At 42.7% G+C, this 27,248-nt stretch overlaps 1 protein-coding gene across 7 annotated transcripts in view; it reads left to right on the top strand.

Moving 5' to 3' along the window:
• Positions 1-27,248, top strand: part of PPP3CB (protein phosphatase 3 catalytic subunit beta) — a 133,124-nt gene that overhangs the window by 52,481 nt on the left and 53,395 nt on the right. For all 7 annotated transcript variants that reach the window (XM_033941608.1, XM_033941611.1, XM_033941609.1 and 4 more), the window contains exons 5-7: positions 1,759-1,904; positions 16,787-16,926; positions 26,179-26,256. In XM_033941608.1, coding sequence (XP_033797499.1) covers positions 1,759-1,904; positions 16,787-16,926; positions 26,179-26,256 — 364 coding nt within the window. The remainder of the gene's footprint in view (positions 1-1,758; positions 1,905-16,786; positions 16,927-26,178; positions 26,257-27,248) is intronic.

Below are 27,248 nucleotides of genomic sequence, written 5' to 3'. Positions count from 1 at the left end.
TACCATGCCTTACACATCCCTTCCCCCTTTTCTCCTAGTCACCAATTTGTCTATCTATCCCTCCCAAATCTAACTGATGTAAATTCACTGTCCTTACAGCTCCATTTATTGTATACCTTCTTGAACTGAAAAGGTATGATGGGATATAAATAAAGCTATAATTATCATTATTGTTATCCCTTAAGGTGCTGCTCTATAAATCCCCAGCTTTCATCAATAGGGTTCTAATTCCTTAGCTTCTACTAGAATACTTTGGTCCAATGACCAACATCTGTTGACTGTTTCTTCACTTAAAACCATCAATACGCGCAGACAATACTTCTTTTTGGTTACGGCTCCTCAATTGTGGAATTCCTTACCAATTTATTTAAGGGAAGAACGAAATATCGATAGATTTAAGAGCAAGTTAAAATGCTTCCTTTTTAAAGAAGCTTTTGACTGCTAGACATCGCAAATTAGGACCACACACATCAGTTTAGACCCCTGATTCCTTTAACCCTGCTGAAGACTCAATTTCTTTTTTAAAATCCTTCCTTTTGTAGTTTCCCTTGATTGTCTCATTTGCTTTCAATTATTGTATTTCCATCCCTACATTCCATAGTGGTTCTGTTTGTCTGGTAAGTCATGTTTTTGGCATATGAATTTTTGTTTCCCTGTACGTTGTCAAATTGTTTTAGAATTGTGCACTGCCTTGAATGTATGATTAGGCGATCAATCAAATTTTAAATAAACTTGATTTTGTCCTTTTACAGTTGCCTTCTTTGAAAATTGCATTCCCGCCTTTCTACCTGAAGTTTTATTGAATTCAGTGTTTAATGTTTGTATTTATACTATTTAAGGGCCCTTTTTACAAAGCCACGGTAGTGATTCTCGCATGTCAAATGCAGTGCAGCCCATTTAATTCCTATGGGCTACATCATATTTGCTGTGCCAGTACTCGCTACTGCAGCTTTGTAATAGAGGCCCTAAATTTTCCTAACATAGAGATTGATAGTTTAGCCCAAAAATCAGTACTTTCTGATTATTTAATTAAATTATACTGTCTGGTAGTCACTGGAGCTGGCTGTGCACATATAATGTTACCTGCGGGTTGGACAGGTTATTTATATAAAACCCCATTTTGTACGGTAAAGCTCTTTTACCTGTGAAAATGGCTTTGGAAATACCTTTAAAAAAGGCAGAGGCCTGAGTTTCTATGGTTTTTTATCAAATAATGTGATGCAAATTCTTCAGGGAAAAAGCAAGAGGAAGCAGGTCCATGGATTTAACAAATCAAAGAGTGGTATATTAAGTTTAATAAACCATAACAAACTGTATACCATCAGTCTAGCCTATCGCCAGCACTACCTAGTTTCCCTATGAAGCACACAGGCTATTTTGAAAGGTGAAGATTTCAAGGATAACACACATTTATCTGAGAAGAAATCTAATACACTATAGTCTGCACCTTCAAGTTTTGTTCTATCTCCATCTGCTGATCAGGAGGACAGTCTCATGGTTTGGTCTTTTCTGGTGGAATTGTGAAAAAATCTTGCTTATCAGATAGGAAAACATTTATTTTTGTTCTTCGAAAAGACCATGGAGTTCTATAGTTGAATAATTTACTTGTTAGTAGGCCTTAATTGTCTGATCTCATGCTGATTCTGATAAGATCATAGCAGAAGTAAAGGAAGTCACACAGAGATCAATCATGCTGAAGAAAGTGAACCAAAAAGGTTGTCATATAGCTTTTAATACTTCATTTTGTCTTCTCTGTAGGTAAAATCAAATATTCGGAGCGTGTCTATGAGGCGTGCATGGAAGCCTTTGATTGCCTTCCCCTTGCTGCACTATTAAATCAACAGTTCTTATGTGTACATGGTGGGCTTTCACCAGAGATCCACATGCTAGATGATATTAGAAGAGTGAGTAGAGACAATGTATTTGTTTTTATTCTGCAGCTTTCAGGACTCGTCAGAAATCTTCTGGTAGGTGAATTAATACTTGTTTGCTGTTCTTGTAGTGAAGAGATAAAGAATCCTGCATTTTATGCCATCAGACACCTGAACCCATGGATAGGTAAGAGGTAAACATGAGATTACTATTGCAGAGCTGACTAAATTATTCCAACTTGCAGACGTATTCAGATATAGGTGAAGCTTAACAGTGGATTTAGATTTTGGGTTTGTTTAATTACTTGCCTTTTCTAAATCCAAGCTCGAGGCAATTTACAAACAGGTTATAAACCCACTTGGATTTGAGAAATAACTTGTGCACCTAAGTCGTAACTAAAGTGATTGGAGAGTGAAGTAACTTGCTCAGTGGCAGAAGTAGAATTTGAATCCTGGCCTCCCTTGTTCTTGGCATGATGCTCTAATTCTAGGTACAATTTCTGCCACTTTGCCCTTAGTATTTTATAAAGATAGACAGATGTCTTTTCATATTTATAAAATAGCCTCAAAATAGGCCCCTAGTTGGTCTATACACATAGGTGACCTGTTAAAAAATTATCCTCTCAAACTGAATTAAAAGAAGTATTCAGAAAACCCCCAGCATTTGTAGACCAGGTCCTCATTCTTCACTAAAAGTGAAGGAGAATAGGTTTTGGCTCTAGTTTTGAATTTGTGGTAGGAGTTCTCTACTCTTAACTTGTGGGTTAGGAAGTTCAAAAGTGGTGCAGCCATATAACAAAACATAGTGTGCCATGTCATCGTTGATTTAATAGTCTAAGGTGCAGGGGCAAATACAAGCTTTCTGAGTGAAGCTCTAAGAGAGTATGGTGGGGGTATAGGGATTGTGTAGTGGTAGCATATATAAAGTAGTAGACCAGTGAAACAGCTGAAGTAAATTAACATGAGGATTTTGTATTTATCTCTTCCAACAATGGACCAGCTACTGCTGCTCATTCAGTAGTGGGGAGATGTCATATTTTTTAGGCCAAGCAGAAGCTTACTGTATTTTCACGCATATAACGCGCATATGTGTATAGCGCGCGGGTCCAAACCATTTGTGTAAAAATTTTTTTATATAGCACGCACATGTGTATACCGCGCATGCTGCTATAACCTTCTCCCGCCACTCCCGCTTACTCCCTCTTCTGGCCTGCGAACCAGCATCCTCCCCCCCCCCCCGCTCGCGTCACCCCCCCTCCCCTGTGAACCTACATCCCCCCCAGCACCGCAAAGACATCGGTCGCTTACCCGATTGGGCACCAGCACCAATGCACAGGACGTGCCAGTGCCAGTGCCCAAAGATCCTCCCTCGTTGGGCTGGCCTGGGCTGGGCTGGGCGGTGCGAGGTAGATCCTCCCTCTTCCCTGTGCCGGGCTGGACTGGGCTTTGAGCATTTGCGCATGCTCAAAGCCTTCTGGTCTCGCTCTCTCTGAGATTCTGAATCTGAGAATCTCGGAGAGAGCGAGACCAGAAGGCTTTGAGCATGCACAAATGATCAAAGCCCAGTCCAGCCCGGCACAGGAAAGAGGGAGGATCTCCCTCGCACCGCCCAGCCCAGCCCAGCCCAACGAGGGAGGATCTTCGGGCACTGGCACTGGCACGTCCTGTGCATTGGTGCTGGTGCCGGTGCCCAATTGGGCAAGCGACCGATGTCTTTGCGGTGCTGGGGGAGATGTAGGATCGCAGGGAAGGGGGGGTGACGCGAGCGGGGGGGAGGATGCCAGTTCGCAGGGGGATGCCGGATCGCACTGAAAAAAAAAATTTGTATAACGCGCTCACACATATAACGCGCATGTTTATACTCGGTTTGTAAAATCGTGTATAACGCGCGCGTTATATGCATGAAAATACGGTAATTGCAATATTCTGGATGAGCTGAAGATGTTTAGTATTTACAAGTACAAAGCTGTCCTGTAGGTAGTTACAGTGGTGAATGCGGGAGCATGAATGATGGATCAAGGTACATAGTGCGTTTAGTTGTCAAAAGGCCTCAGAAAACATATCTTTCTATGGGTAAACAAAAGTAGATATTCAGCCAGCTGTGATCAGCGTTTTTTGGCCACTTTTGGCTTTATCCCTGGATATTCAATGCTGGGCCATGTCTGGACACTGGCATTGAATACCCAGGCATAGTATATGGTTGGTTAAAACTTATGAGGTTAAGTGCAATATATAGCATAAGGCGAGCTGCTTAAAGAGAGGACTGTATTTTATATGGTCCTATTTATGCAGTTCCCTTTTGCGGTTGTGATGAATATTGGCAGTTAACTGTATAAGTGCTGACTCTGCCCTGCACCACCCACAAAATAACTTGTTTCAGCTTAGGTATTAAGGCCCTGATTCTATAAAAGAAGCCTAAAGTTTGGTTCCTAGATCAGCACGTCTAGCTGATCTGGGCATCTATCTTAGTTATTATTTAAAAAGCCTTAATTGGTGCCATTAATTGAAAATTGCAATTAATTAGATGGTAGGCACCTACCAGAAAGTAGGGGTGGTTACAGGGCAGATTAAGGGCATGCTTTGACTTAGGTTAGAGGAAATTTGAGTTTGACAGAAAGTTGGCTATCAAGGGTGATTCTGAGCATAGTAACAGCCATCTTGGAAGTAATTATCTTGGTCCCAGTTATTGTGGATGATGGTGAGATGCAAGATTTCTTATGCAGAAACTAGATGGCTTGTGGCTTCTGAGATTTAATTTTAATTTTATGCAGCAGGAGCTAGGCAGCAACTGCATCCAAGTTTGAATGAGGTTACTCAGAGCTTGTGACTTTGGGGATCATATGGAATCACCAGTTGGATATCACCTGCATACATGTAGACACTGATCCCGGAATCTTGAGTTTCCAGTGATACTAAGAAGACATTAAAGAGAATGTGGGCAAGGATGGATCCTGGGGAACACCTCAGGCCAGGAAGGCTGGCCAATATCTCAGTACCACATACTATGTGGAAGATACACTTTGCAACATAGAATCTGAACTGTTGCAGAACCAATCTTGTGCTCTAAATATTGTTAAAAATGACACAAGCATATTTGAGAGGAAGTCAATTAATAAGGTAAATTTAAGAATCCCATAAAAGTTAAGTCAATTTATGAATTAATTTCTCCTCAGATCTAGGGCAGCACGGGTGATCTAACACTACCAATGGCTATATAGTACTTTTCAGCCCGGATTCTGAATAGGACGCCGGTCCAGGGTGCCTGTACAGAATCGAGCCTACACCTGCCCAAAGTTAACCCGATTCTGTAAATGACGTCCATGTTGCAGACGCCGGGTACAGAATCGGGGTTAACTTGCTCAACCCCTCTCCCTGGGACCCCCCCCCCCCCAAAAGACCTCCCCGAAGATCGCCAGTAGGAGGGTGCCCAACTTCTCCTGCCGGACCCCCAACACCCCCCCTAAGATCACCGGCAGGAAGGTGCTCAACCCTTCCTACCGACAGAACCCGCCCCCCCCCCCCCACCCCCTCTATGATCGCTGGCAGGAAGATGCTCAGCCCTTCCTGCTGACAGAACCCGCCCCCGACGATCACGGCCGGAGGGTACCCAACCCCTCCTGCTGACCTCCCCAACAGCACTCCTGACAATCGCGGGAGGGACATTAGGTGCCTGGACCAATCAGGCAGTAAGATCCTGTGGGTTGGGCAGGGGAGGGGCAGGCCCATCTCATTTGGAGCCATCCGGTCCAACTTGAAAGTAAGACCAAGGGGGGGCGTTCCAGGGTGGGGGGGTTCGTTGGGGGGGGTCCGATAAGAGGGGTTGGGCACCCTCCTGCCAGCAATCTTAGGGGGGCTGTTGGGGGGGGTCGGCAGGAGGGGTTGGGCACCCTCCTGCCGCGATCGCTGGGGTAGGGGAAACTTGTGGCCGTAGCCATGGCCGCTATACTAATCACGACAGGGAGATCCTTGCCGCGATTAGGTATAGCGGCCGCGTCTACTTACCATGTAGGCCAGCATTTTGTTAGCCTACATTGAAAGCATCTCGTGTTCTGGTAGGGAGACGCGTTGGGCCACCTAGGTTCACTTAAGGCTACCGCCTTGCTTTAGGCGAGCTTAGGCAGGTTTGCAGGCCTCTCTAGGCTCCCTGGAGGCACCTTCAATATAGGCGGCCTGCCTGGAGAACATTTTATTTTTAGAAAAAGTGCCTCCCATTTGGCTGATTAGACAGCTGTAGGATGCCTACAGCTGCCTACAATCGGGAGCACTTTGCAGAATCAGGGCCTTCATGTTTAGTAGGACTTTACTAGGCGATTTTCAGCCTGTGCTATATCCAGGTCTTTTGAACTCAGAAGCTGTGTGGAACAGGTGCTGGCTGATATTCAGTGCTGGCATCCAGATATCTAATGGCAGAAATAGGACTGCATTCTGTGTGGTCCTATATGTGAGCACCATCACTGAATATCACCAGTGCACACATACTGTATTCTCTCTAATAACTGCCCACCCCCTGCTTCAAGGATCCCAAAACACCATAACATATTAAAACCAAACCAAAATTCCTCCAACAATCGCCCATCTCTACCCTTGGCATTTCTCCCCTCCATCCTCCATCTCTCCTCGAGACGACCAGATCTCTCTTCTTACCTGATCTCAAGGTTATATGCTAGGCCAGTACAGGAGTTTGAGGATCTGCGCATGGTGAAGGCTTTGAGCATGTGTGCACACTCGGGACCTCGATCTTATACAGATACTCAAGACCTCACACCAGCCCAGCATCATAACCTTAAAGTGAGGTCAGAAGAGGGATCTGGTGGTTGGGGAGAGGGGAGTGGAGGTTAGAGTTCAAGGCCAATTACTGAAGGAGGCAGGATGAAAGACAGAAATGGTGGTCATCATGAGGGGCAGGATGGAGAAGAGGCAAGGTCTTCACAGGGAGGAGAGCCAGAGGAAAGAAATAATAACCTTCATTATTCACCCACCCTGGACTTCAGAAGAACTGGTGTTTCAAATAAGTGCTGGGGCAATTATTAAAGAGAATACAGTATCTTCTGATTCTTCCTTGGACTTCTCCAACACTACCAGGCAATGTCAGGGTGAACGTGCTCAATTTTCAGTGGCACTCTGTGGTTAAGTGCTGCTGAAAATCCAGGATAGCCTGCTCGGTGTGCTTCAAGTGAGCATTAGTCTCTATTGCCCACAAACTAGAGAATGACAAGGTGAGAAAATTCCTGTCCCCGCGTATAACCATGGTAAACCATCTCCGTGTCATTCTTTAAGGAGAGAGGGTAGAATCAGAGTATGAATGGGCACAGCCACTGACCTCAAGCCTTGCATTAAAGAATGCTGGTGTAGAAGGACTGAGGTTGAGATAGACACTAAAGAATGACATAAGAACATAAGCAATGCTTCTGCTGGGTCAGACCAGGGGGTCTATCATGCCCAGCAGTTCGCTCACGCGGCAGTCCATCAGGTCCAGGACCTGTATAGTAACCCTCTATCTATACCAGGGGTATCCAACCTTTTGGCTTTCCTGGGTCGCATTGGCCGAAAAAATGTTTCTGGGGCCGCACAAACGCTGCAGCAAGACAGAGGAGGGAGCCGGCAAGACGGTAAACGCCCGGGGGAAGCAGAGGAAAACACTGCATCGCCCTTGACCAGGGCCGCACAAAATACTTCACCAGGCCGCATGCGGCCCTTGGGCCACAGGTTGGACACCCCTGATCTATCCCCTTCTATCCCCTTTTCCTTCAGGAAATTGTCCAATCCCTTCTTGAACTCCAATACCGTACTCTGTCCTATCACACCCTCTGGAAGCGCATTCCAGGCGTCCACCACCCGTTGGGTGAAGAAGAACTTCTTCGCATTGGTTCTGAATCTGTCCCCTCTTAATTTTTCCGAATGCCTTCTCGTTCTTGTAGTTGTCGAAAGTTTGAAGAATCTGTCCCTCTCCACTTTCTCTATGCCCTTCATGATTTTGTAAGTCTCTATCATATCCCCTCTAAGTCTCCGCTTCTCCATAAGAACATAAGAACTGCCTTCTCCGGATCAGACCTTCGGTCCATCAAGTCCGGCGATCCGCACACGCGGAGGCCCTGCCAGGTGTACACCTGGCTTAATTTATAGTCCACCATATCCTTATATGCCTCTCTTAAGGAGATATGCATCTAGTTTGCTCTTGAAGCCTAGGACGGTCGATTCCGTCATAATCTCCTCTGGGAGGGCATTCCAGGTGTCAACCACTCTCTGAGTGAAGCAGAACTTCCTGACATTAGTCCTGAACCTGTCCCCCCTTAGCTTCATTACATGTCCTCTAGTCCGTGTCAAATTGGACAATGTAAATAATCTTCTCTGCTCTATTTTGTCGATTCCTTTCAGTATTTTGAAGGTCTCGATCATATCCCCACGCAGTCTCCTTTTCTCAAGGGAGAACAATCCTAGTGTTATAAGTCTGTCCTCGTATTCCAGTTTCTCCATACCCTTCACCAGTTTTGTTGCTCGTCTCTGCACCCTCTCCAGCAGTTTTATATCCTTCTTTAGGTAGGGAGACCAATGTTGGACGCAGTATTCCAAGTGGGGTCTGACCATTGCCCTATAAAGCGGCATTATAACTTTCTCCGATCTACTCGATTCCTTTCTTTATCATGCCCAACATTCTATTTGCCTTCTTTGCCGCTGCCGCGCATTGTGCCGACGGCTTCAGGGTCCTATCTATCAGTACACCCAGGTCCTTTTCTTGTTCACTCTTCCCCAGAGTTGCACCTGACATTGTATACTCGTATTCCTTATTCTTATTGCCTAAATGCATTACCTTGCATTTCTCCACATTGAACTTCATCTGCCATTTCTCTGCCCATGTTTCCAACCGACACAAGTCGCTCTGGAGTTTCTCTCTATCCTCCTGCGATCTGATCGCCCGGCATAGTTTTGTATCGTCTGCAAACTTGATGATCTCACTGGATGTTCCTTCCTCCAGGTCATTGATATAAATATTAAAAAGGAAAAGGGTCCCAGTTTCTCCAGTCTTTCAGCGTATGAAAGGTTTTTCATACCTTTTATCAAACGTGTCGCCCTCTTCTGAACCCTCTCGAGTATCGCCATATCCTTCTTCAGGTACGGCGACCAATATTGAACGCAGTACTCCAGATGCGGGGGCACCATCACCCGATACAATGGGAGGATAACTTCTTTCGTTCTGGTTGATTATACCTAGCATTCTATTTGCTTTCTTAGCGGCCGCTGCGCACTGTGCTGACGGCTTCATGGTCTTGTTTACTATTACCCCCAAGTCCCTATCTTAGGTACTCTCACTCAGTAACAGCCCTCCCATCGTGTAGCTGTACCTCGGGTTTCTTTTCCCTACATGCAAGACTTTACATTTCTCTACATTAAACTTCATCTGCCATCTCGACGCTCACTCCCCTAGTTTGTTCAAGTCCCTTTGTAAATCCTCGCAGTTCTCTTTAGTCCTAGCTAGCCCCATTAAATAGTTTGGTGTCATCTGCAAATTTTATTACTTTGCACTTCATCCCAGTTTCTAGATCATTTATAAATACGTTGAACAGCAGCGGTCCAAGCACCGACCCCTGTGGAACTCCACTCGTGACCCTCCTCCAGTCAGAGTAGTGGCCCTTCACTCCTACCCTCTTCTTCCTACCTGCCAACCAATTTCCGATCCACCTGTGTACATCTCCTTCAACTCCATGGTACTTCAGTTTCCGAAGTAGGCATTCATGAGGTACCTTATCAAAGGCTTTTTGGAAGTCTAAATATACGATGTCTATGGGGTCCCCTTTGTCCATCCGTTTGTTTGTTAATTTTTTCAAAGAAGTGCAATAAGTTCGTCAGGCACGATCTTCCCTTGCAGAAGCCATGTTGGCTTGTTATCATAAGTTTATTCCTTTCTAGATGCTCCTCGATGCTTTCTTTTATCAGCACTTCCGCCATTTTCCCCGGAACCGAGATCAGACTTACCGGTCTGTAGTTCCCCGGGTCACCTCTTGATCCCTTTTTAAAGATGGGCGTAACATTGGCTATCTTCCAATCCTCCGGAATCACACCTATTTTTAGGGATAGATTACAGACTTGCTGTAGTACTGCCGCTATCTCCTCCTTCAGTTCTTTCAGTACCCTAGGGTGGATTCCGTCCGGGCCCGGTGATTTGTCAGGTTTTAGTTTTTCTATCTGCCTGTGGACATCTTCAAGGCTTACTTCCATGGGTAATAAATTTTGTCACCGTGTCATTCTCTATCACCCTCAGTCTTCATTTCTAGCTAAGTACTGTACTTGTTTAAATTCTGTTTCTACTATCACACTTATTTTATAATGATATTGAACAAGTAAGCAAGCTGGTTTTGGTTTTTTTTTTCAAGACTAATGATAGCTCACTTACAGAGGACTGCATCACTTCATTATAATGTGCAGCACCTGTGGGCCCTTGAAGTCTTTTTCCCACCTGTGAGAAAATTTCTAGAGGATACTGCAACGAGTGAATATACATTTTGTGTGTGGATGATTCTCTACCACAAACCATGCTGAATATTGACCCCTTAGTTTCTGATCTTATATTATGTTTATTTTATTGTACCTCGCCTAGATAACAGGCAGGTTAGAAATGATTGCATAAATAAATATATAATGATGATCTATCAGATTCTGAAATGTGACTGCCAAACAAGGTACTATGAAAAAAAAAACCTCAAGGGAGAGAATAGTAGTGAACTGTAGTAACAGAAATACATTAACAGCTTTGTTTCTGTATTCATAAGCCTCATTATCCTTTTTTCCATGTGAAATGTCACTCAGCTAATGTCGGCAACAAATGACATAGGGCAGAGAAACCTTACTGAGCATGAGTGAACCATGTCATTTGAAAATTCCTTCCCAGTCTTTCAGCCTTACACTACCTTACTTGCATTCCCCCAGATTCTATAAACTTATATGGGCAAGTTATAGAATAAGATCAGTTGCACATGTAAATTAATAATGAGCTGATACGTGGTGTTAATGAGCAATAATAGGCTATGACTTGCCTTAATTGGCACCAATTAGATGCTCAACTGCCTTTAGGTTGGTATTTTATAACATGCATGCAAACTTACTAGGAGATGTGGCTATGGGAGAAGCATGGGCAAGTCATGCACACAAGTTATAGAATATTAGCATTTACATGACTAACTACCTATAGTTAGGTGCGGGCACTTACCCTAGCCTTTGACATGGCGGTAAGTGCTCTCGCCTAAATTTAGTATTTGATGATTATTAAATATATATGCCTAACTGAAAAAGGCTCAAGATGCAATTATTTGTAGATGCCATTTTTAACCAATAATTTTCCTCTCTGCACAGTTGATGAATTATTCATGATTCACATTATATAAGCTATGGTATTAGTTTGTAAATATGATTATTTTAATGATTGTGTTTTTTATCATGTTTTTACAAAATTATGTATGTAAATTATGTAAACCATTTAGTTTTAAAGGATATAGAAATTTTAAAAATAAAAAATAAATAGTTGACACTTTGATGCTGGATTGTATATATCATATTTGTTGATAGCTTACCTCCTCTAATATAGGACTCGAGTTTTCTGGTTTACCTTGATGTATGAGGACACAATGTCAACAGTCCTCATTTAGGCTGCAGAAGGCCCTTGACTGATGTGTGGCATCATAGCCTTCTTGAGCGCTGGCACGCAGCCCAGTTCAGAGAAGAGCAAAATATGAGCAAATCATTTTATGTTGCATAACGTTATGCCACTCAATATGCCTATTAACTGGGTTATAAGGGTCTAAAGGTGGGTATAGGGGTGGGATAGATATACATATTCGTTGTGACCAAGAAATTGAATTCCATGTTTTGTGATTAACATACAGGCAGGCCCCAGTTTAAAAACACCCGACTTATGTCAAATGCCTACTTACGAACCGGGTCCTGTCTCTCCCTTCCTGTGTCAGCGTGCCCCTTCTTCCTCCCTTCCTGCCAAGCGCGGTCCTCCTCCTCCATTCCATGTCCCAACATGCCCCTCGTCGTCTTTCCTTCCGTTCTGCGTCCCAAATTTGTGCCGTCTCCCGCGGGTGTTTATCTCCTCTGGCCGGCTCCCTCCTCCCATCACAGTTCTCTATGCAAAGCCACAGCTTGCGGCTGACACAGCAGCCTGACCCGTCGTGCCTCTCGCGGGTGTTTACCTCTGGCCAGATCTCTCCTCCCAGTGGCACTTCTATTTGCAAAGCCGCAGCCGCTGGTTCCTGCACAAGGATTGCAGCTGACCCAGAAGCCTTCCCTCAGAAGCAGGAACAGCTGTCCTTGATGTGCCACTTCAAGCATGCTGCAAAACCAAAGAAGCATAATGAGAAAAAAGTTTTGGTGACTCTATATCATATGACATTAAAAGAATAAGGTCAGTTTGATTACTATTAGAGCTGTGAGTATTGAAGTGGACTCTAGTTATCCTCACAGAATATTATATTTATTTCCCTAGTGGAATTTTGCCTTTATTAAAAGAATATAGACATAAAATCAAACAAACATCTTCAAAGCATGGAACAATCTTCATCCCATCACTAACTCTAGTATGGTATTCAGACACTGCCAACCAGAAATCAAAATGGCATCCTGTTAAATAGAATGCCGTCATGATGTTCTAGCCCGTAGCTGTTTACTAGAACTTACTTCTCCAAAAGTCAATATAATGCAAAGGAAGCCCTTGTTCATAAAAAAGCCTTTCAATCAATATTAAAGTTTAGTCTGGCTAGTTCCAGACTCCTAATTTATAAATCCAGAATTCTTCAAGTCTTAATAAAACTTTTCCCTGATCCCCACCCCTTATATTCTCCTTACATGGTCAATTACAAAACAATGTAAATGCTCCTAATGTGTCATGAAAGATGGACTGGAATTCTTCCTACAAATATTCGAACAATGCTCATTCATCTTGATGTGGAAAAGTCTTTTAGTTTGTCCACATAGATCTTATTGCATGGGCGACTGATAACATGCACCATAAAAGATGACTCGCAGTTTGTCTCATACTTCAGCTTATACATTTTACTATCCACAGGATTAATGAATTCATCCAATTCCAGAATGTAGTTTCTTCAAGTTCTTGTTTCGTGAGAAAACTATTTGAAAGTCCACATTTTTAAAAACAGGATGTTTGTTTATTGAAATGATATACTGCCTACCATCATTCAGTATCTATGATTTCTCCAGTGTTATCTAATGCAGTGTTTTTCAACCTTTTTTGGGCAAAGGCACACTTGTTTCATGAAAAAAATCACGAGGCACACCACCATTAGAAAATGTTAAAAAATTTAACTCTGTGCCTATATTGACTATATATAAAGTTCAAGTTTCAAGTTTATTCAGATTTGATTAATCGCTTTATCGTAATTCAAAGCGATGTACATAATAAAATTACAATTTAATAAAGTAATACATTAAAGAATATTGACAAAAGTAATTCTCTTGAATAGGAATCAAATAAACACAAAGAAAGTAGTTTATAATTACTTTATTATGAAATATTAAGTAAACAGAATAGTGAAAAATTATAAAATACTTTATTCAGTGCGAAACCTGGGCCTGTTTGGCTGAACACAAAGCTGATATTCTGGCTGGAATCGAAGAAAGACACACACGTAGCTCTTCGTCAACAGCTCTCAGTCTCTCTCTGTATTTGGTTTTTATAGCATACAAAAATAGACAAATATACCCTCCATCCTTTTTATTAAACCACAATAGCAGTTTTTAGCGCAGGGAGCTGCGCTGAATGCCCAGCGCTGCTCTTGACGCTCATAGGCTCCCTGCGCTAAAAACCACTATTGCGGTTTAGTAAAAGGTGACCATATTGTAAAATATAGACAGCAGATATAAATTCAGAACTGTGCATAGTAAGTGAAGGGAAGTTTTCATCTCTGGGAATTTACCCAGTTAACTATTAAGTTATTTGGGCAAATTCTTTTGAAAACTGTGGTAATACTGCCTCCACTTTGCTAAATTTAAAATAAAATCATTTTTCATACCTTGTCTGGTGATTTCTGGTTGCACTTTCTTCTTCTGACTGTGCATCCAATCTTTCTTCCCTTCTATCAGCCTGTATGCTTTCTCTCCTCCACACCTCATTCCCTCCCCCAACTTTTTCTTCCTCTCTCCCTGACCTTTCTTTCTTTTTTTCTGTTTCTCTTCTTTCCTTCTGTTTCCCTGCCTGCCCCCTTTCTTTCTTTCTCCCTGCCGTTCCCCAAGCCACTGCCACTGCTGCTGCCATCGGGGAACAGGACCCACCAATGGATAACAGGCCCCAAAGCCGACGCCGACGCATGCTCTCCCTGACGTCAATTCTGCAATCGGAGAGGAAGTTCCGCCCAGCCAGGCAGCGATTGGCTGGCCCGAACTTCCTCTCCGACTGCAGAATTGACGTCGGGGAGAAGAAGACTTATCGGCTTAATAGATTAGATCGCCAAGACAAAGTGAGTCCTGGGTGATCGACTCACTTTGCCTTGGCAAGCTACTGGCGCCCCTGCCTCGGGCCCCCTGTCAGCTCCGGGCCCCTGAATGCAGGACTGGTAGTACTGCCCTGATGGCGGCCCTGCGGCACACCAGGCAACATCTCGCGGCACACTAGTGTGCCGCGGAACAGCGGTTGAAAAACACTGATCTAATGATCCTGGTGGCCTGACAGCCACCCTTAGTATACCACAAAACACGCGTCTTTGTGTCAAATGCTGCCTTGTTGTTTGAATTTGGATCTAACAAGAACTCCCAGTGATTATACTTTGGTCTTGTATATGTCTTCTGTACAAATTTTTTGAGAGAACCTCAGTTTTCTAGATTACTCTTCAACGTTCATGACTTTGCTTTGTATGCACTGCCTCCATTGTATGCAAATCTCTTTTATGTGTATTCATTGTGGATATCTTGAAAACCTGACTGACAGGGGGTTACTCCAGGACTGACTTGGGAAACACTGAGCTGAACATCTACACATTCATTCCCATTTTACAAGTGAAACACATCTGTGGAGTGAAAAATATCCACATCAATCTTTACATCTTCCTTAAGGCATGCGTAAATGTCAACTTGAAAGGGCAGGTACTCCCAAACCCCTTAGAAATGATCAACATTCATACCCCCCTCCTAAACCCTTCCTCATTATGAACATCCTTCCTCTCCTATGAAACCATTAATATCCATCCTTCTCCAAATCCCCCAATGACATTAACATCCATTCCCTTATCTCCCCAATCCTCCCTCAGGTCTCCTTGGTGTCTATCAGGGAGTAGGAACAATCTGTAATTTATCTTGTCCCTTCCAGCATTAGTTTCAATGTGGCAGTGATTGGATCTCTAGCAATACTCTTGTGTAGAATTACTAGGGGTCAAGCAGCAAAATAAAAGTTCTTATTTGACAGCCTGACTTGAGAACATAAGAATTGCCATACTGGGGCAGACTGGAAGGTCCATCCTGTTTCCAACAGTGGCTAACCTGGGTTTTAAGTACCTAGCCAGATCCTACCTAGTAAAACAAATGTTATGCTGCTTATCCTAGGAATAAGCAGTGGATTTACCCAGGCCATCTAATACTGTGAGAGTACAGGTTGGGGTTGACCACCATTTTAAACCCAGTACTAGAGGAGATAGGAACAACTGGGGATTGTTCTTGTCTCCTGCTAGAAAACAGGGAGATCCCCAAAAAGACCCAAGGGGAGGGTGGGGTTGATATAGTTTGAGGAGATGCGGGGGATGAAATGCTGATGGTGTTGGGACTTTGGTGAGGGGAGCATATATGTTGAAGGTTTTGAGGGGGGTCTCAATTTTTGAGGGGAATGGGATAGGATCAGTGCTGCACATGTTACTATAACTAGAGGGCATAAATTGAGGTTGTGAGGAGGTAGACTTAGGAGTAATGTTAGGAAATTCTTTTTCACGGAGAGGATGATTGATGCCTAGAATACCCTCCTGAAGGAAGTGGTGGATAGGAAAATGGTGAAGGAATTTAAATTGTGGGATAAACACAGAGGATCTCTAATTAGAAAATAAATGGTATAAATTGAAGAACTGAGGTCGATATTTGGCAGACTTACATAGTCTGTGTCCAGAATATGACAATTTAGTGTAGGATGGGCTAGGGAGGGCATGGATGGAAACTCCAGTAGCTTGGAACGTAAGGACGTTGCTTCACAGACTTACGGTATATATCCCACAATGACGAGGTGGTTGGATAGGCTGGAATGAACTTTGATGGAAATTCTAGTAGTTGGAATCTAAGTATAGTACCAGGTGGACTTTACAGCCTATGGCCCAGAAATATCAAAGAAAAAAGACAAATCATGAATTTATAAGGCATGTAACTAATGGGCAAAATGAATGGACTGTTCATTTCTTTATCTGCTGTCATTTACTATGTATGTTAACTATGTGTGAACATGAGGCAACCTCTCCATGTGACGGCAAATACACATGTATGCATGCCTGCATGTCATTATTGTATTTTACAAAAAAACTGTGTTTGGCATAGTCTTTTGTAAAATATTGGGGGAACTGTGACTGTCTCAACTTGGATGTTTGGTTCCATCTCGGCATTCTATGTAAAATGGGTCATATTGTGTTTTAGGAAATTTTTTTATTTGCTTGCTGTAAAGTAGTTTTGGCACACCTTCAAGGTATATCCTTGCCCAGTCCCATCAGACTTACAACCCAAGTATCTTGTACCTCTTGCTTAAAATCTATAGTGACAAAGTGGAAAAGTGAGCCTTCATTTTTGGAACTAAATGGCGGGAGCCCAATGGTAGCCTGAGTAGTGAACTTCATGAAATGATTATTGTTTCAATGTCAATACCTTAACATATCTGTTAAAAGGAAATATTATAATAGCCTTGTATGTAACTGGTAATAATAACCTCTTCCCTTCTTTTATAGTTAGATAGGTTCAAGGAGCCACCTGCATTTGGACCCATGTGTGACTTATTGTGGTCAGATCCCTCTGAAGATTTTGGAAATGAGAAATCACAAGAACATTTCACTCATAACACAGTTCGAGGATGCTCCTATTTTTATAGGTAACAAAACAGTCTGGAAAGCTGCGCACACTTCAATAAGAAACATCATGTTTACATCTTTTCCATCTTTCTTTTTTGCTAGCGATTGTTGACATTCCTGGTGTCTTGTCTGTTCTCCTCCTCCCTCACTTTTACGAGTATATCACTTCTTTCTTCTGCATACTGCTTTTCCCTCTACCGCTTTAGGCTAGTACAGTGGTCGGCAAACCGCGGCTCGTAAGCCGCATGCGGCTCTTTAGCCACTTGAGTGCAGCTTTGCACGTACCTAGGGCTCAAAAGCCCTGCAATCCAAACTGCCTTATTAAACACCTAAATTTTCCTTTTCAGAGGGGCCCCGACATGGCAGCCCCGAAGCTTTCCCTCTGCGCCAATCTGCCTTGTTGGAAACGGGAAGTTGCGGCAGAGGAAAAACTTGTGAGAACAGCTGCTGTGTTGGGGCCCCTCTGAAAAGGAACATTCTGGCTACCGAGATGCCAGGGCATGGAGGGAAGGAGGAAGATATGCCAGACCAAGGGAAAAGGAAGGAGGTGATGTCAGAGCATGGATGGGAAGGGAGAGATGAAAGGAAAGGAGAGAGATGCTGGGGAATCAGGGAAGGGAAAGAGACAGTTGCCTGACTGTGCGATGGGAAGGAAAGGAGAAGAGAGAGAAGCCAGAGCATAGGGGAGGGGGGTGGTGACAGAAAAAAATAGAGAGGTGGCAAAGCTGAAATGAATCATGTACAAAGGAGAGAAGGGGCACAAGATAGATAGTTTATGGAAGGAGCATAGAAAGAAGGAAGATGCCATATGGAATGGAAAGATGGTGACAGTTGATGGCAGAGAGAGAGGGCAGACATGGAAAGGGCTGATGTTGCATGGAAGACGGAGAGAGGACAGATGCTGGCTAGAAAGAAGTGAGTGGAGACAAGACGATTAAAGCAGAAACGACAAAACATAAGAACATAAGCAGTGCCTCCGCCAGGTCAGACCATAGGTCCATCCCGCCCAGCAGTCCGCTCCCGCGGCGGCCCGAACAGGTCACGGCCTGTCTGAGTCACCAGAAGGGGCCCCCTTGCCACCTTGGTTTCCCATTGAGTCCTATCTTCCCATCGAAGTCCTAACCCTCCGGTCTTGCACATGCACGACCTGGTTGGATTTCTATACTTATTACCTGGTTAGCTTTCTATACCTGTGTTACATCCCAGCACCTCTCTCAGTATCCCACGATCCCCCTATCCCTCAGGAATCCGTCCAATCCCTGTAGGTAGAAAAAGATTTTTTTGTCAATAAATAAGATTATTATTATTATGATACCTGGTTTTATTTAATGTTAGTAGCTAGTTTAAACCGACTCTTAAAAACATGGTTCTTGAAAAGAAATTTGGCTCTCAAAAGAAATCTTAAATGTTGTACTGCTGATCTTTGGCTCTTTTGACTAATGAGTTTGCCTACCACTGGGCTAGTAGCATCCAAGAGATAAAAGATGAAGAATAAGTTAGGTAGCTGTCTCCTCAGTTGTTAGAATGTGTATCAGCATTTGGTGGAGAGGCACAATTTTCAGTTTTCCAAGCAGCTTGCAGATCTGCAACCTCATTTTCAAAGGCAAACTCCCTGCCAAGTTTCCTTTTGAAAATATGCTGATGCCTGCACCATAGGTACAAGCTACCTCTGGAAAATAATGTACTCAAAGTTTTGAAACGAGAAACCATCCTGTGTCTTCCCTCTGACCTAACCCTGTTCCCTTTTTCCTACATCAAGGGAGAGCATGTGTTTATTTATGTAAAAATATTTTGAATTTGCATTTTAGATTTGTTTCTTGTCTTTTCAAAATCTAAACGCAGGGTATGTTACAAGCAAGTACAAAAGTTTTATATTTATGTATTAAAAGGTATAGCTGATATGTTTTTTGGTGTTAAAAGTTAGCTGTTGTATACAAAACCCATTGGTATGTATATTTGATACATTTTTATTTAGCTCCTTTTTAGCCTTTTTTTAATGATTGAAATTCTGTTTTTATACTTCTACAGTTACTGTACCTCTGCACGCTTATCTTAAAAATGGCCATATCAGATTTTATTTAATTCACTCATTGATTTGATTTGGTTTTACACATATATTTTTTCTTGACACTCCTGGAATGCACATTACATATTAGCAAAAAGGAATCGGTCATTTATTTTGTAATTGGTAAGGCTCTATCCTTGTTTTATCAATGTGACCATGGTGAAGTATTTTGCAAGCATGTTGTTTTTGTGTTGGTATTTGTTGCAGTCTATCTTGTTCTTTTTTTTCTCCACCAAATGTGATATAAGGGTGGATGTTTTACTTGCAGTACTGCTTTTCATGGACTCTGTGGCCATTTGCAGAGAACAAGTCTATTGTGGGAGTGGGTCTTTAAGAGAATACCCTGCCCCTTAAGAGTGACCCTGCATGTGAGAACCAGTGCTTTCTTTGCTTTGAAAAAAAACACTAGGTATAGCTGCTGCTTTAGTTTATATCTGCAGTATTTACCATATATACTCAAATATAAGACAAGATTTTGGGGCCAAAAATGGAGGCCTCGTCTTATACTCAGGTCAGCGTCCATCCACCCCCCTCCCGGACTTGTTGCAGGCCTCAGTCGGGCCTGCTGTGTGACTTGGCTTCTTCTGCCCCGGCTGACTCTGACAGTTTTTTTTACCTCCCTCCTGCCTCCCCCTTCATACCTTTTTGAATCTCTGGGAGCAACTTGGAGGATTCCTCAGGGGTGGGAGCGCACTCTGCCCCTCCCCGATGCTATAACCGCTGAGCCAGTTCAAGGCTCAGCGGGAGAATTTTGAATTTAATTTGCCCTTTACCTTTTCTTTGGCCCTGCCAACTCTCTTCTCTCATCGGATTGGGAGCAGCTTGAAGGACTCCTTGGGTATGGGAGCGCACTCCGCCCCTCACCGACGCTTCATTCGCTGAGCCAATAAAAAGGCTCAGCACTTAATGGCCTTAGCAAGCGCCTTTGCGAAGCGACCAAACTTCCACCTAACTAAGGCTACTCAATCACTTCATAACCCACTCTAAATCACAACCTCCACACCCAATCATCTCCCCATATTACTACCCTAAGAAATCCTACTCCTACTCAGTCCTTGTGGAGACCACCATACGCAGGTACAACAATCTAATCACCGATAACCCCACTTACACTAACTCCCCCCCCCCCCCAAGCCTCCACAATTAAGTTAATTTCACAAATACATACTCAGACCACCCTACTGATAATCCTTCTCATAACCAGCTGGAAGGCAGCTGTGAACAACCTCTTCCCAATACCCACTAGTTCAACTACGAACAAATTCCACCACCCAACCAGGAGAATCTCAATGGACAGAAACTCAAACCACCAGACCGGTATTCAACACTCCATCACTCCAACATGAGGAAAAAGACCAACAAACCCCTCCAAGACCAAACCTTACCCACACCCAAGATCACTCATCTACCCAAAAACGACTAACAATGCTCAAACAGATCTCAGCACACATACATGTGCCTACTTAAACATTAGAGCCTTAGGCCCAAATACAGAACATATAAAAAAAACTGGATAAAATACGAAAATCTAGACTGCCTCTTTCTCACAGAAACCTGGCTAACATCAGACACAGATCCCAGAATATCAGAAGTCTTCCCACAGGGATACAAAATAACAGTGGTCTGCAGAGAAAAAAAAAAAGAGGAGGAGGATTAGCCATCTTAGTCAAAGAATCCCTAAACCTAAATATACTTGAAAAGCATCCACCCCATACACGGACCTTCTAGCCTGCCAACTCTCATGCACCACACTAAAAGGTTCATTAAACTGCATGCTCTGCTACATAACACCAGGGAACTGGACCACAGCAGGGCCTAAATTTGAAGACTTTATATACCGAAACTCACTAACAGCAACCTACAACCTAATCCTAGGAGATCTAAACCTACACCGCAAAGACAAATCATCCAAACAAGTAGAAAACTTATTTTCATTACTCGATGTCTTATCATACCAGATTTTAGACCCACAATCCACTCATGAGAAAGGTCACCAACTTGACATCGCAGCCTTCATAACCCATTAACCATCTCTATCAGAGATTCATACATCTAATGGAATATGGTCCCAATCCCTCTGATCAGACCACTACACATACTCCTTCAACATCATCTGGACCAAAAACAAAACCATACCAAAATCCAAAAGATTAACCTACACCTCACGCAAACACATCAAGCTCACCAAATTCAGGACAAAAACAGATGAAACAATCCAGGAATGCAACCCCAAAGACTTAATTTCACAATGGGGCAAACTGAGTACTAATACCCTTGATGAACTAGCCTCATTACAAACCAGAACCAGCAGACGATTAGACAAAAGGTCTGACAGCGAACTACTCCTACTCAAAAGACAATGTAGACGACTAGAAAGAAAATGGAGAAAAAATAACCTAGAACATACGAAAACTGCCTGGAAAAAATTAAACAAACAATACAAACTACAATTAAAGGATAAGAGAAAAGCACACTACACCAACCTAATAGACACAGAAACCCAAGACACCAAAAAACTATTACAAATACTAAAAGATCTAACTGACACCAAACCCTACCTGACCAATAACGATACCCCCCTCAGCCACCCTCTTAGCAGAATACATTAAGAACAAAATTACAAATGTCAGAGCTACCCTCAATGGAACCCCAACCCACCTAAAAGAGATCTCAATCCCCCTCCCCCAGAAAAAAATCAGCAGCAGCAGACAGAACCGGGTCCCACTTCCCCACTATACAATGGTCCGACCTTAACAAACTCTACAGAAAGTACAGCCACGCAACCTGCGACCTCAACCACTGCCCACCATATCTCTTAAAAACCTCCAGTACAAAATTATGTGCCCTTCTCGTACAATGGATACAAACCATGCTCACAGACGGCCTTTTCCCAACTGACCTAGCAAAATCATCGTCACCCCGATCCTAAAAGACCCTAAAGGAGCAACGGATCAACCATCCAACTATAGACCCATTGCCTCAATACCTCTCTATGTCAAACTAATGGAAGGGCTAGTAGCCAAACTCCTCACCAACTATCTGGAAGACCACAACATACTCCACCCAATGCAATCTGGCTTTAGAACCAACTTCAGCACAGAGACACTATTAGGCTCCCTTATTGACATAGCTAGACAACACCTCAGCACAGGCAAAAAATGTTGCTCATACAACTGGATCTGACCGCAGCATTTGACCTGGTGGACCATGGCATCCTACTGCAAATTTTTGATACAATAGGAATCACTGATAAGATATACTCATGGTTTTGAAGGATTCCTAAAATCTAGAACTTACAGAGTAAAGTCGGACAAAGAAAAATCAAAACCTTGGTCCAAACCCTGCAGCATACCCCAGGGATCCTCACTATCCCCTACACTCTTCAATCTCTATACTGCCTCCCTCGGACAAACTAGGCTCGGTCTTGGGCCCGATCCTATTTAACATCTTCATAAGAGATTTGGCTGAGGGGCTTCGAGGTAAAATTACATTATTCGCTGATGACCAATGCAAAAAATGTTCGCCAAACAATGCAACATAGTAGGCAACTGCACAACAGATGAAAGCACAGTGCCCGACAAAAGCTTAATGCCCGACAATATGACGCAGGACCTACTCCTGCTGGAGCATTGGTCAAAGACTTGGCAACTAAGTTTCAATGCCAAAAAATGCAAGGTCATGCACCTTGGCGGCAAAAATCCATGCAGGACTTACACCCTAAATGGTGAGATCCTAGCAAGGACTGTAGCAGAACGTTACTTGGGGGTGATCATTAGCGAAGACATGAAGACTGCCAATCAAGTGGAGAAAGCTTCATCCAGGGCTAGACAAATCATGGGCTGTATCGTAGAAGTTTCGTCAGCCGTAAGCCCGAGGTCATAATGCCATTGTACAGATCTATGGTGAGACCCTATCTGGAATACTGTGTACAATTCTGGAGGCCGCATTATCAAAAAGATGTGCGGAGAGTTGAGTCGGTTCAGCGAATGGCCACCAGGATGGTCTCAGGTCTCAAGCATCTCCCGTATGAGGAACGACTGGGTAAGTTGCAGCTGTACTCACTCGAGGAACGCAGAGAGAGGGGAGACATGATCGAGACGTTCAAATATGTCACAGGCCGTATCGAGATGGAAGAGGATCTCTTTTTCCTTAAAGGATCCACGGCAACAAGAGGGCATCCGTTGAAAATCAGGGGTGGGAAATTTCATAGCGACACCAGAAAATATTTCTTCACCGAAAGGGTGGTTGATCGCTGGAATAATCTTCCACAACAGGTAATTGAGGCCAGCAGTGTGCCAGATTTTAAGAAAAGATGGGATTGGCATGTGGGATCTCTTCCTGGAGGTAGTTAGGGGGTGGTACATTAGTGTGGGCAGACTAGATGGGCCGTGGCCCTTTTCTGCCATCATGTTCTATGTTTCTATGTTAGGCCTAACTTCCTATAGCTATGCAGATGACATCACCATTCTCATACTTTTGATCAACCAAAACCCTCAATGACAGATACACTACACCGTACACTGGAAACAGTAGCAACATGGATGAAAGATCACAAACTGAAACTAAACCCAGCCAAACAAAATTCATCCTCCTCGAAAATAATAAAGTCCCAACCATAACCAATATAGAAATTAACTCAATCAAATACCCCATTCAATCCACCCTAAAACTACTAGGAATGATGATAGACAGATGCTGCACCATGCAACCACACAACAATAAAACAAATCAGAAATCATTTGCAATTATGAGAAACTTAAGAAAAGTTTGAAAATTCTTCAATAGAACACAATTCCAGCTCTTAGTACAAACCGTAATCCTAAGTCTTCTAGACTATTGCAACTTTCTCTATCTCCCCTGCCCCGCAACAATGACAGAACAACTACAAACAATCCAAAACACAGCAGTGATACTTATCTATTCATTGAGGAAACACGACCACATCACAGAGGCATACCTCAACTCACACTGGCATCCAATTCCGGCAAGAATACTGTTCAAATTCTACTGTCTATTATTTAAAGCTATAAACGGCGACAGCCCAACCTACCTGAACAACTGCCTTATCCAAACTACCTCAACTAGACCATAGCAAAACCCACACTCCACTCACACACCCTCCAATAAAAGAAGTTATACAGAAAAAACTGTATGATGGCCTCCTAGCCACACAAGCAGCAAAACTAAACAATCAAATCTTCAATCTACTGATAACGACCCCAGACTACAAAACGTTCAGAAAAGAAATAAAGACTCTACTTTTTAAGAAATCCCTGAAAATGAACTAATACTGCAAGAACCTTCCCAATTCCCCGAAGCAACCTGCTCTACTCTTTATCTTCTCTGGAAATTGCCAGATATCTTCTTTTGTAATCCGCCTTGAACTGCAAGGTAATGGCGGAATAGAAATCACTAATGTAATGTAATGTACTGGGCAGGAGCAAGCTTTCTGGGCTCCTGCCTCACGCTGAGCCCCTCTGAATGGCTGCTGCAAGCTCTTGCAGTCCAGCGGTGTACTGGGCAGGAGTGAGCATTTTGTTCTCCTGCCCTGCGCTGAGCCATTCGCCGAATGGCTGCCACCAGTTCTCGTGGGACTCGTGAGAATTGGCGGCAGCCATTCAGGAAGCAGCTTAGGGCCAGCAGGAGCACAAAAAGCTTGCTCATGCTGGGCTGCGAAAACTTGAGGCAGCTATTCAGGGAGGGGCTCAGCACAGGGCAGGAGTGCAGAAAGCTCGTTCTTGCCCGGTACACTGGTACTCTTCATCATTTGGGCTTCAAATGACATAGCTGGTTTGATCTCTTCCAGAATCGATTTGTTAGTTCTTCTAACAGTCCACAGCTACATGAAATACTTCTCCAATATCAAAGCTCAAACGAGTCTTTCTGTCTTGTTTCTGTAGTGTCCAGTTTCATATCTGTAGGCAATTGTTAAATTATGTGATAACCGGAACAAGGCTAGCAAAATGCAACATATGTACTCGTACATTGCTTGTTGGATAGTTAATCCATACACAGTGCAGCAGCCACGAGGTCAGAAACATGGATGCACTATCAAAGAACAGCGTGCAGTAGTACCTGTGAAACCTGTAGAAATTTACCGTTGGATTTTGACTCAGTATGGGCATAGCACCATGAATCAACGAAAGAAAAAGGTTTAAAGCAGGAAGAATAGGTGTAACCGACAAAGGTCATTCTGGTCGCCAATCAACATCGTGCATACAAGCAGATTTGACATGCCTTGACTAGAAAAAACTGACAGATAATGTTGGCTGCAAATTTGGATATTCTCTATGGATCTGTATTTGCCATAATGCATGATGACTTGGGATACAGGAAATTCTGCGCACGATGGGTTCCCAAACAGCTTACTGATATGCACAAGCAAGCAACAACTTGTGGAGGTTGCAACCCAGTTTCTGAGATGGTTTGAAGAAGATCTGAATATTCTGGAGAGAATTGTCACCAGCGACGAGACATGAGTACATCACTGCGACCTGGAGAACAAAAGACAAAGCATGATGAAGTAAAGGAAATGGTGTTTATCTGGCTTTGGGAGCAGATGAAAAACTTCTGTGCAGGAATGCAGAAACTAATTGAACGATAGTCCCCATGCAAGACAATGCATTTGTTATATGTGGAAAAGTGATATGTTCATTTGCTCATGGTTCCTTCTATTAAATAATATAACAAAAAAGCATAAGACTGCCTGATATTAAATTCTCATGGAGTATTCACAGGCCAAATAGTAAATAGGATAATAAGAAAAATAATAAATAAATAAATGTGAGATACCTCAGTATGGGCCTGGATCAATATCGAGTGGCTTTTTAGACCCCGGGCAAAGACTCATAGGTGACCAGCACCAGGTTTTAAACTCAATATTGATCCAGGCCCGTACTGAGGTGTCTCACATTTACTTATTTATTATTATTTGTCTTATCCTATTTACTATTTGGCCTGTGAATACTCCATGAGAATTTAATATCAGGCACTGTATGGGTTTTTTTGTTATATTATTTGATATTTTTTTGACAGTTTTTCAGAGTTTTTGCTTCCCTACTTCTATTAAAGCCATTAAATGTATTTTGTCTTTACTTTTGGATTTATCTTCAAATATGTACTGGAACCTTGTTTAAGAGTTCATTCTTGTTTTGTTTGACGTCTCTGTCTTTAACAAGTAGCTTACTCTTTTTTTCTCTCTTCATAGCTATCCTGCTGTTTGTGAATTTTTGCAAAATAATAATTTATTATCAATTATACGAGCCCATGAAGCACAGGATGCAGGGTAAGTCTTAACTCTTCTAAAGTACAGAAAAGTACATATTTATATATTGGATAGAGAAAGTGTTGGAATTTTAATAACTTTAAAACACAGGAGCAGTAACAAGAAACTTCAAGGCTTTCAGCTTATAGTACTGACCACATCCAATTACTTTGCATAAACGTTCATACAGAGGGTAGAGGCTGACCAGATTTCAGTTTTGGCTTTGGCACTGACTTGAAATCTGGATTTGGCCATGTTTTGATTTCAGCCAAAAATGTCAGTGCATTTTTGGATGAACCTGACACACCCCTCCTCGCCAATAAAAATCGCTGCCCTCCCCATGCCAACCTTAGAAATCCTGGTGGTCTAGTGACCTAGTCGGCACAGGGGTGATCCCCAGTTGCTCCTGACCATGCTGGCTCCTCATTACCTTCTGCAGCATTCTTGCGAAACTGCCACTGAAAGACGTGACAGTCATTTTGAGATTGGAGCTGGTGTAGGCAGGAGCAACTGTGAATCTTTGGGTAGGGAAGGAGAAAGGATGGTGAAGAGAGAGGACAGAAGAAGATGGAGGGAAGAAGAGCAGAGAGAAAAGAAAAGAGATGTTAATTCTAGAAGGAACAATAAAGAAAGGCAAATGGTTTGCAAATAATCTTTCTAATCCAGCCTGATAATTCAACTTCAATATCAATGTAAATAGGTACTGGATTGTTTAGGTGTTAGTGCATCTCTTCAGAATTCAAAAGGACGCCTCAGCCCCACCACTCCTCCACTGTAATAAACTTTATACCGTGGGAAGCAAATTGTGGTGCTTCATCATTGGCTGTCGATTTGATATCCTTTTTTTAGTTTTATCATTTAATTTGTATTGTTTAAATGTATTATTTCTGTAATTCTTCAATAAATAAGTGTAAAAATATATTTGTCAATAAATAAGTGTAATTCTTCAATAAATTGCTTGATAAGTACCAAATATATTTTTACACTTATTTATTGAAGAATTACAGAAATAA

This window comes from Geotrypetes seraphini, chromosome 4, assembly GCF_902459505.1.
Source record: "Geotrypetes seraphini chromosome 4, aGeoSer1.1, whole genome shotgun sequence".
In the NCBI taxonomy this organism is placed as follows: domain Eukaryota; kingdom Metazoa; phylum Chordata; class Amphibia; order Gymnophiona; family Dermophiidae; genus Geotrypetes; species Geotrypetes seraphini.
The sequence above is the reverse complement of the archived record's forward strand: the minus strand, read 5'-3'. Positions and strand labels throughout refer to the sequence as shown.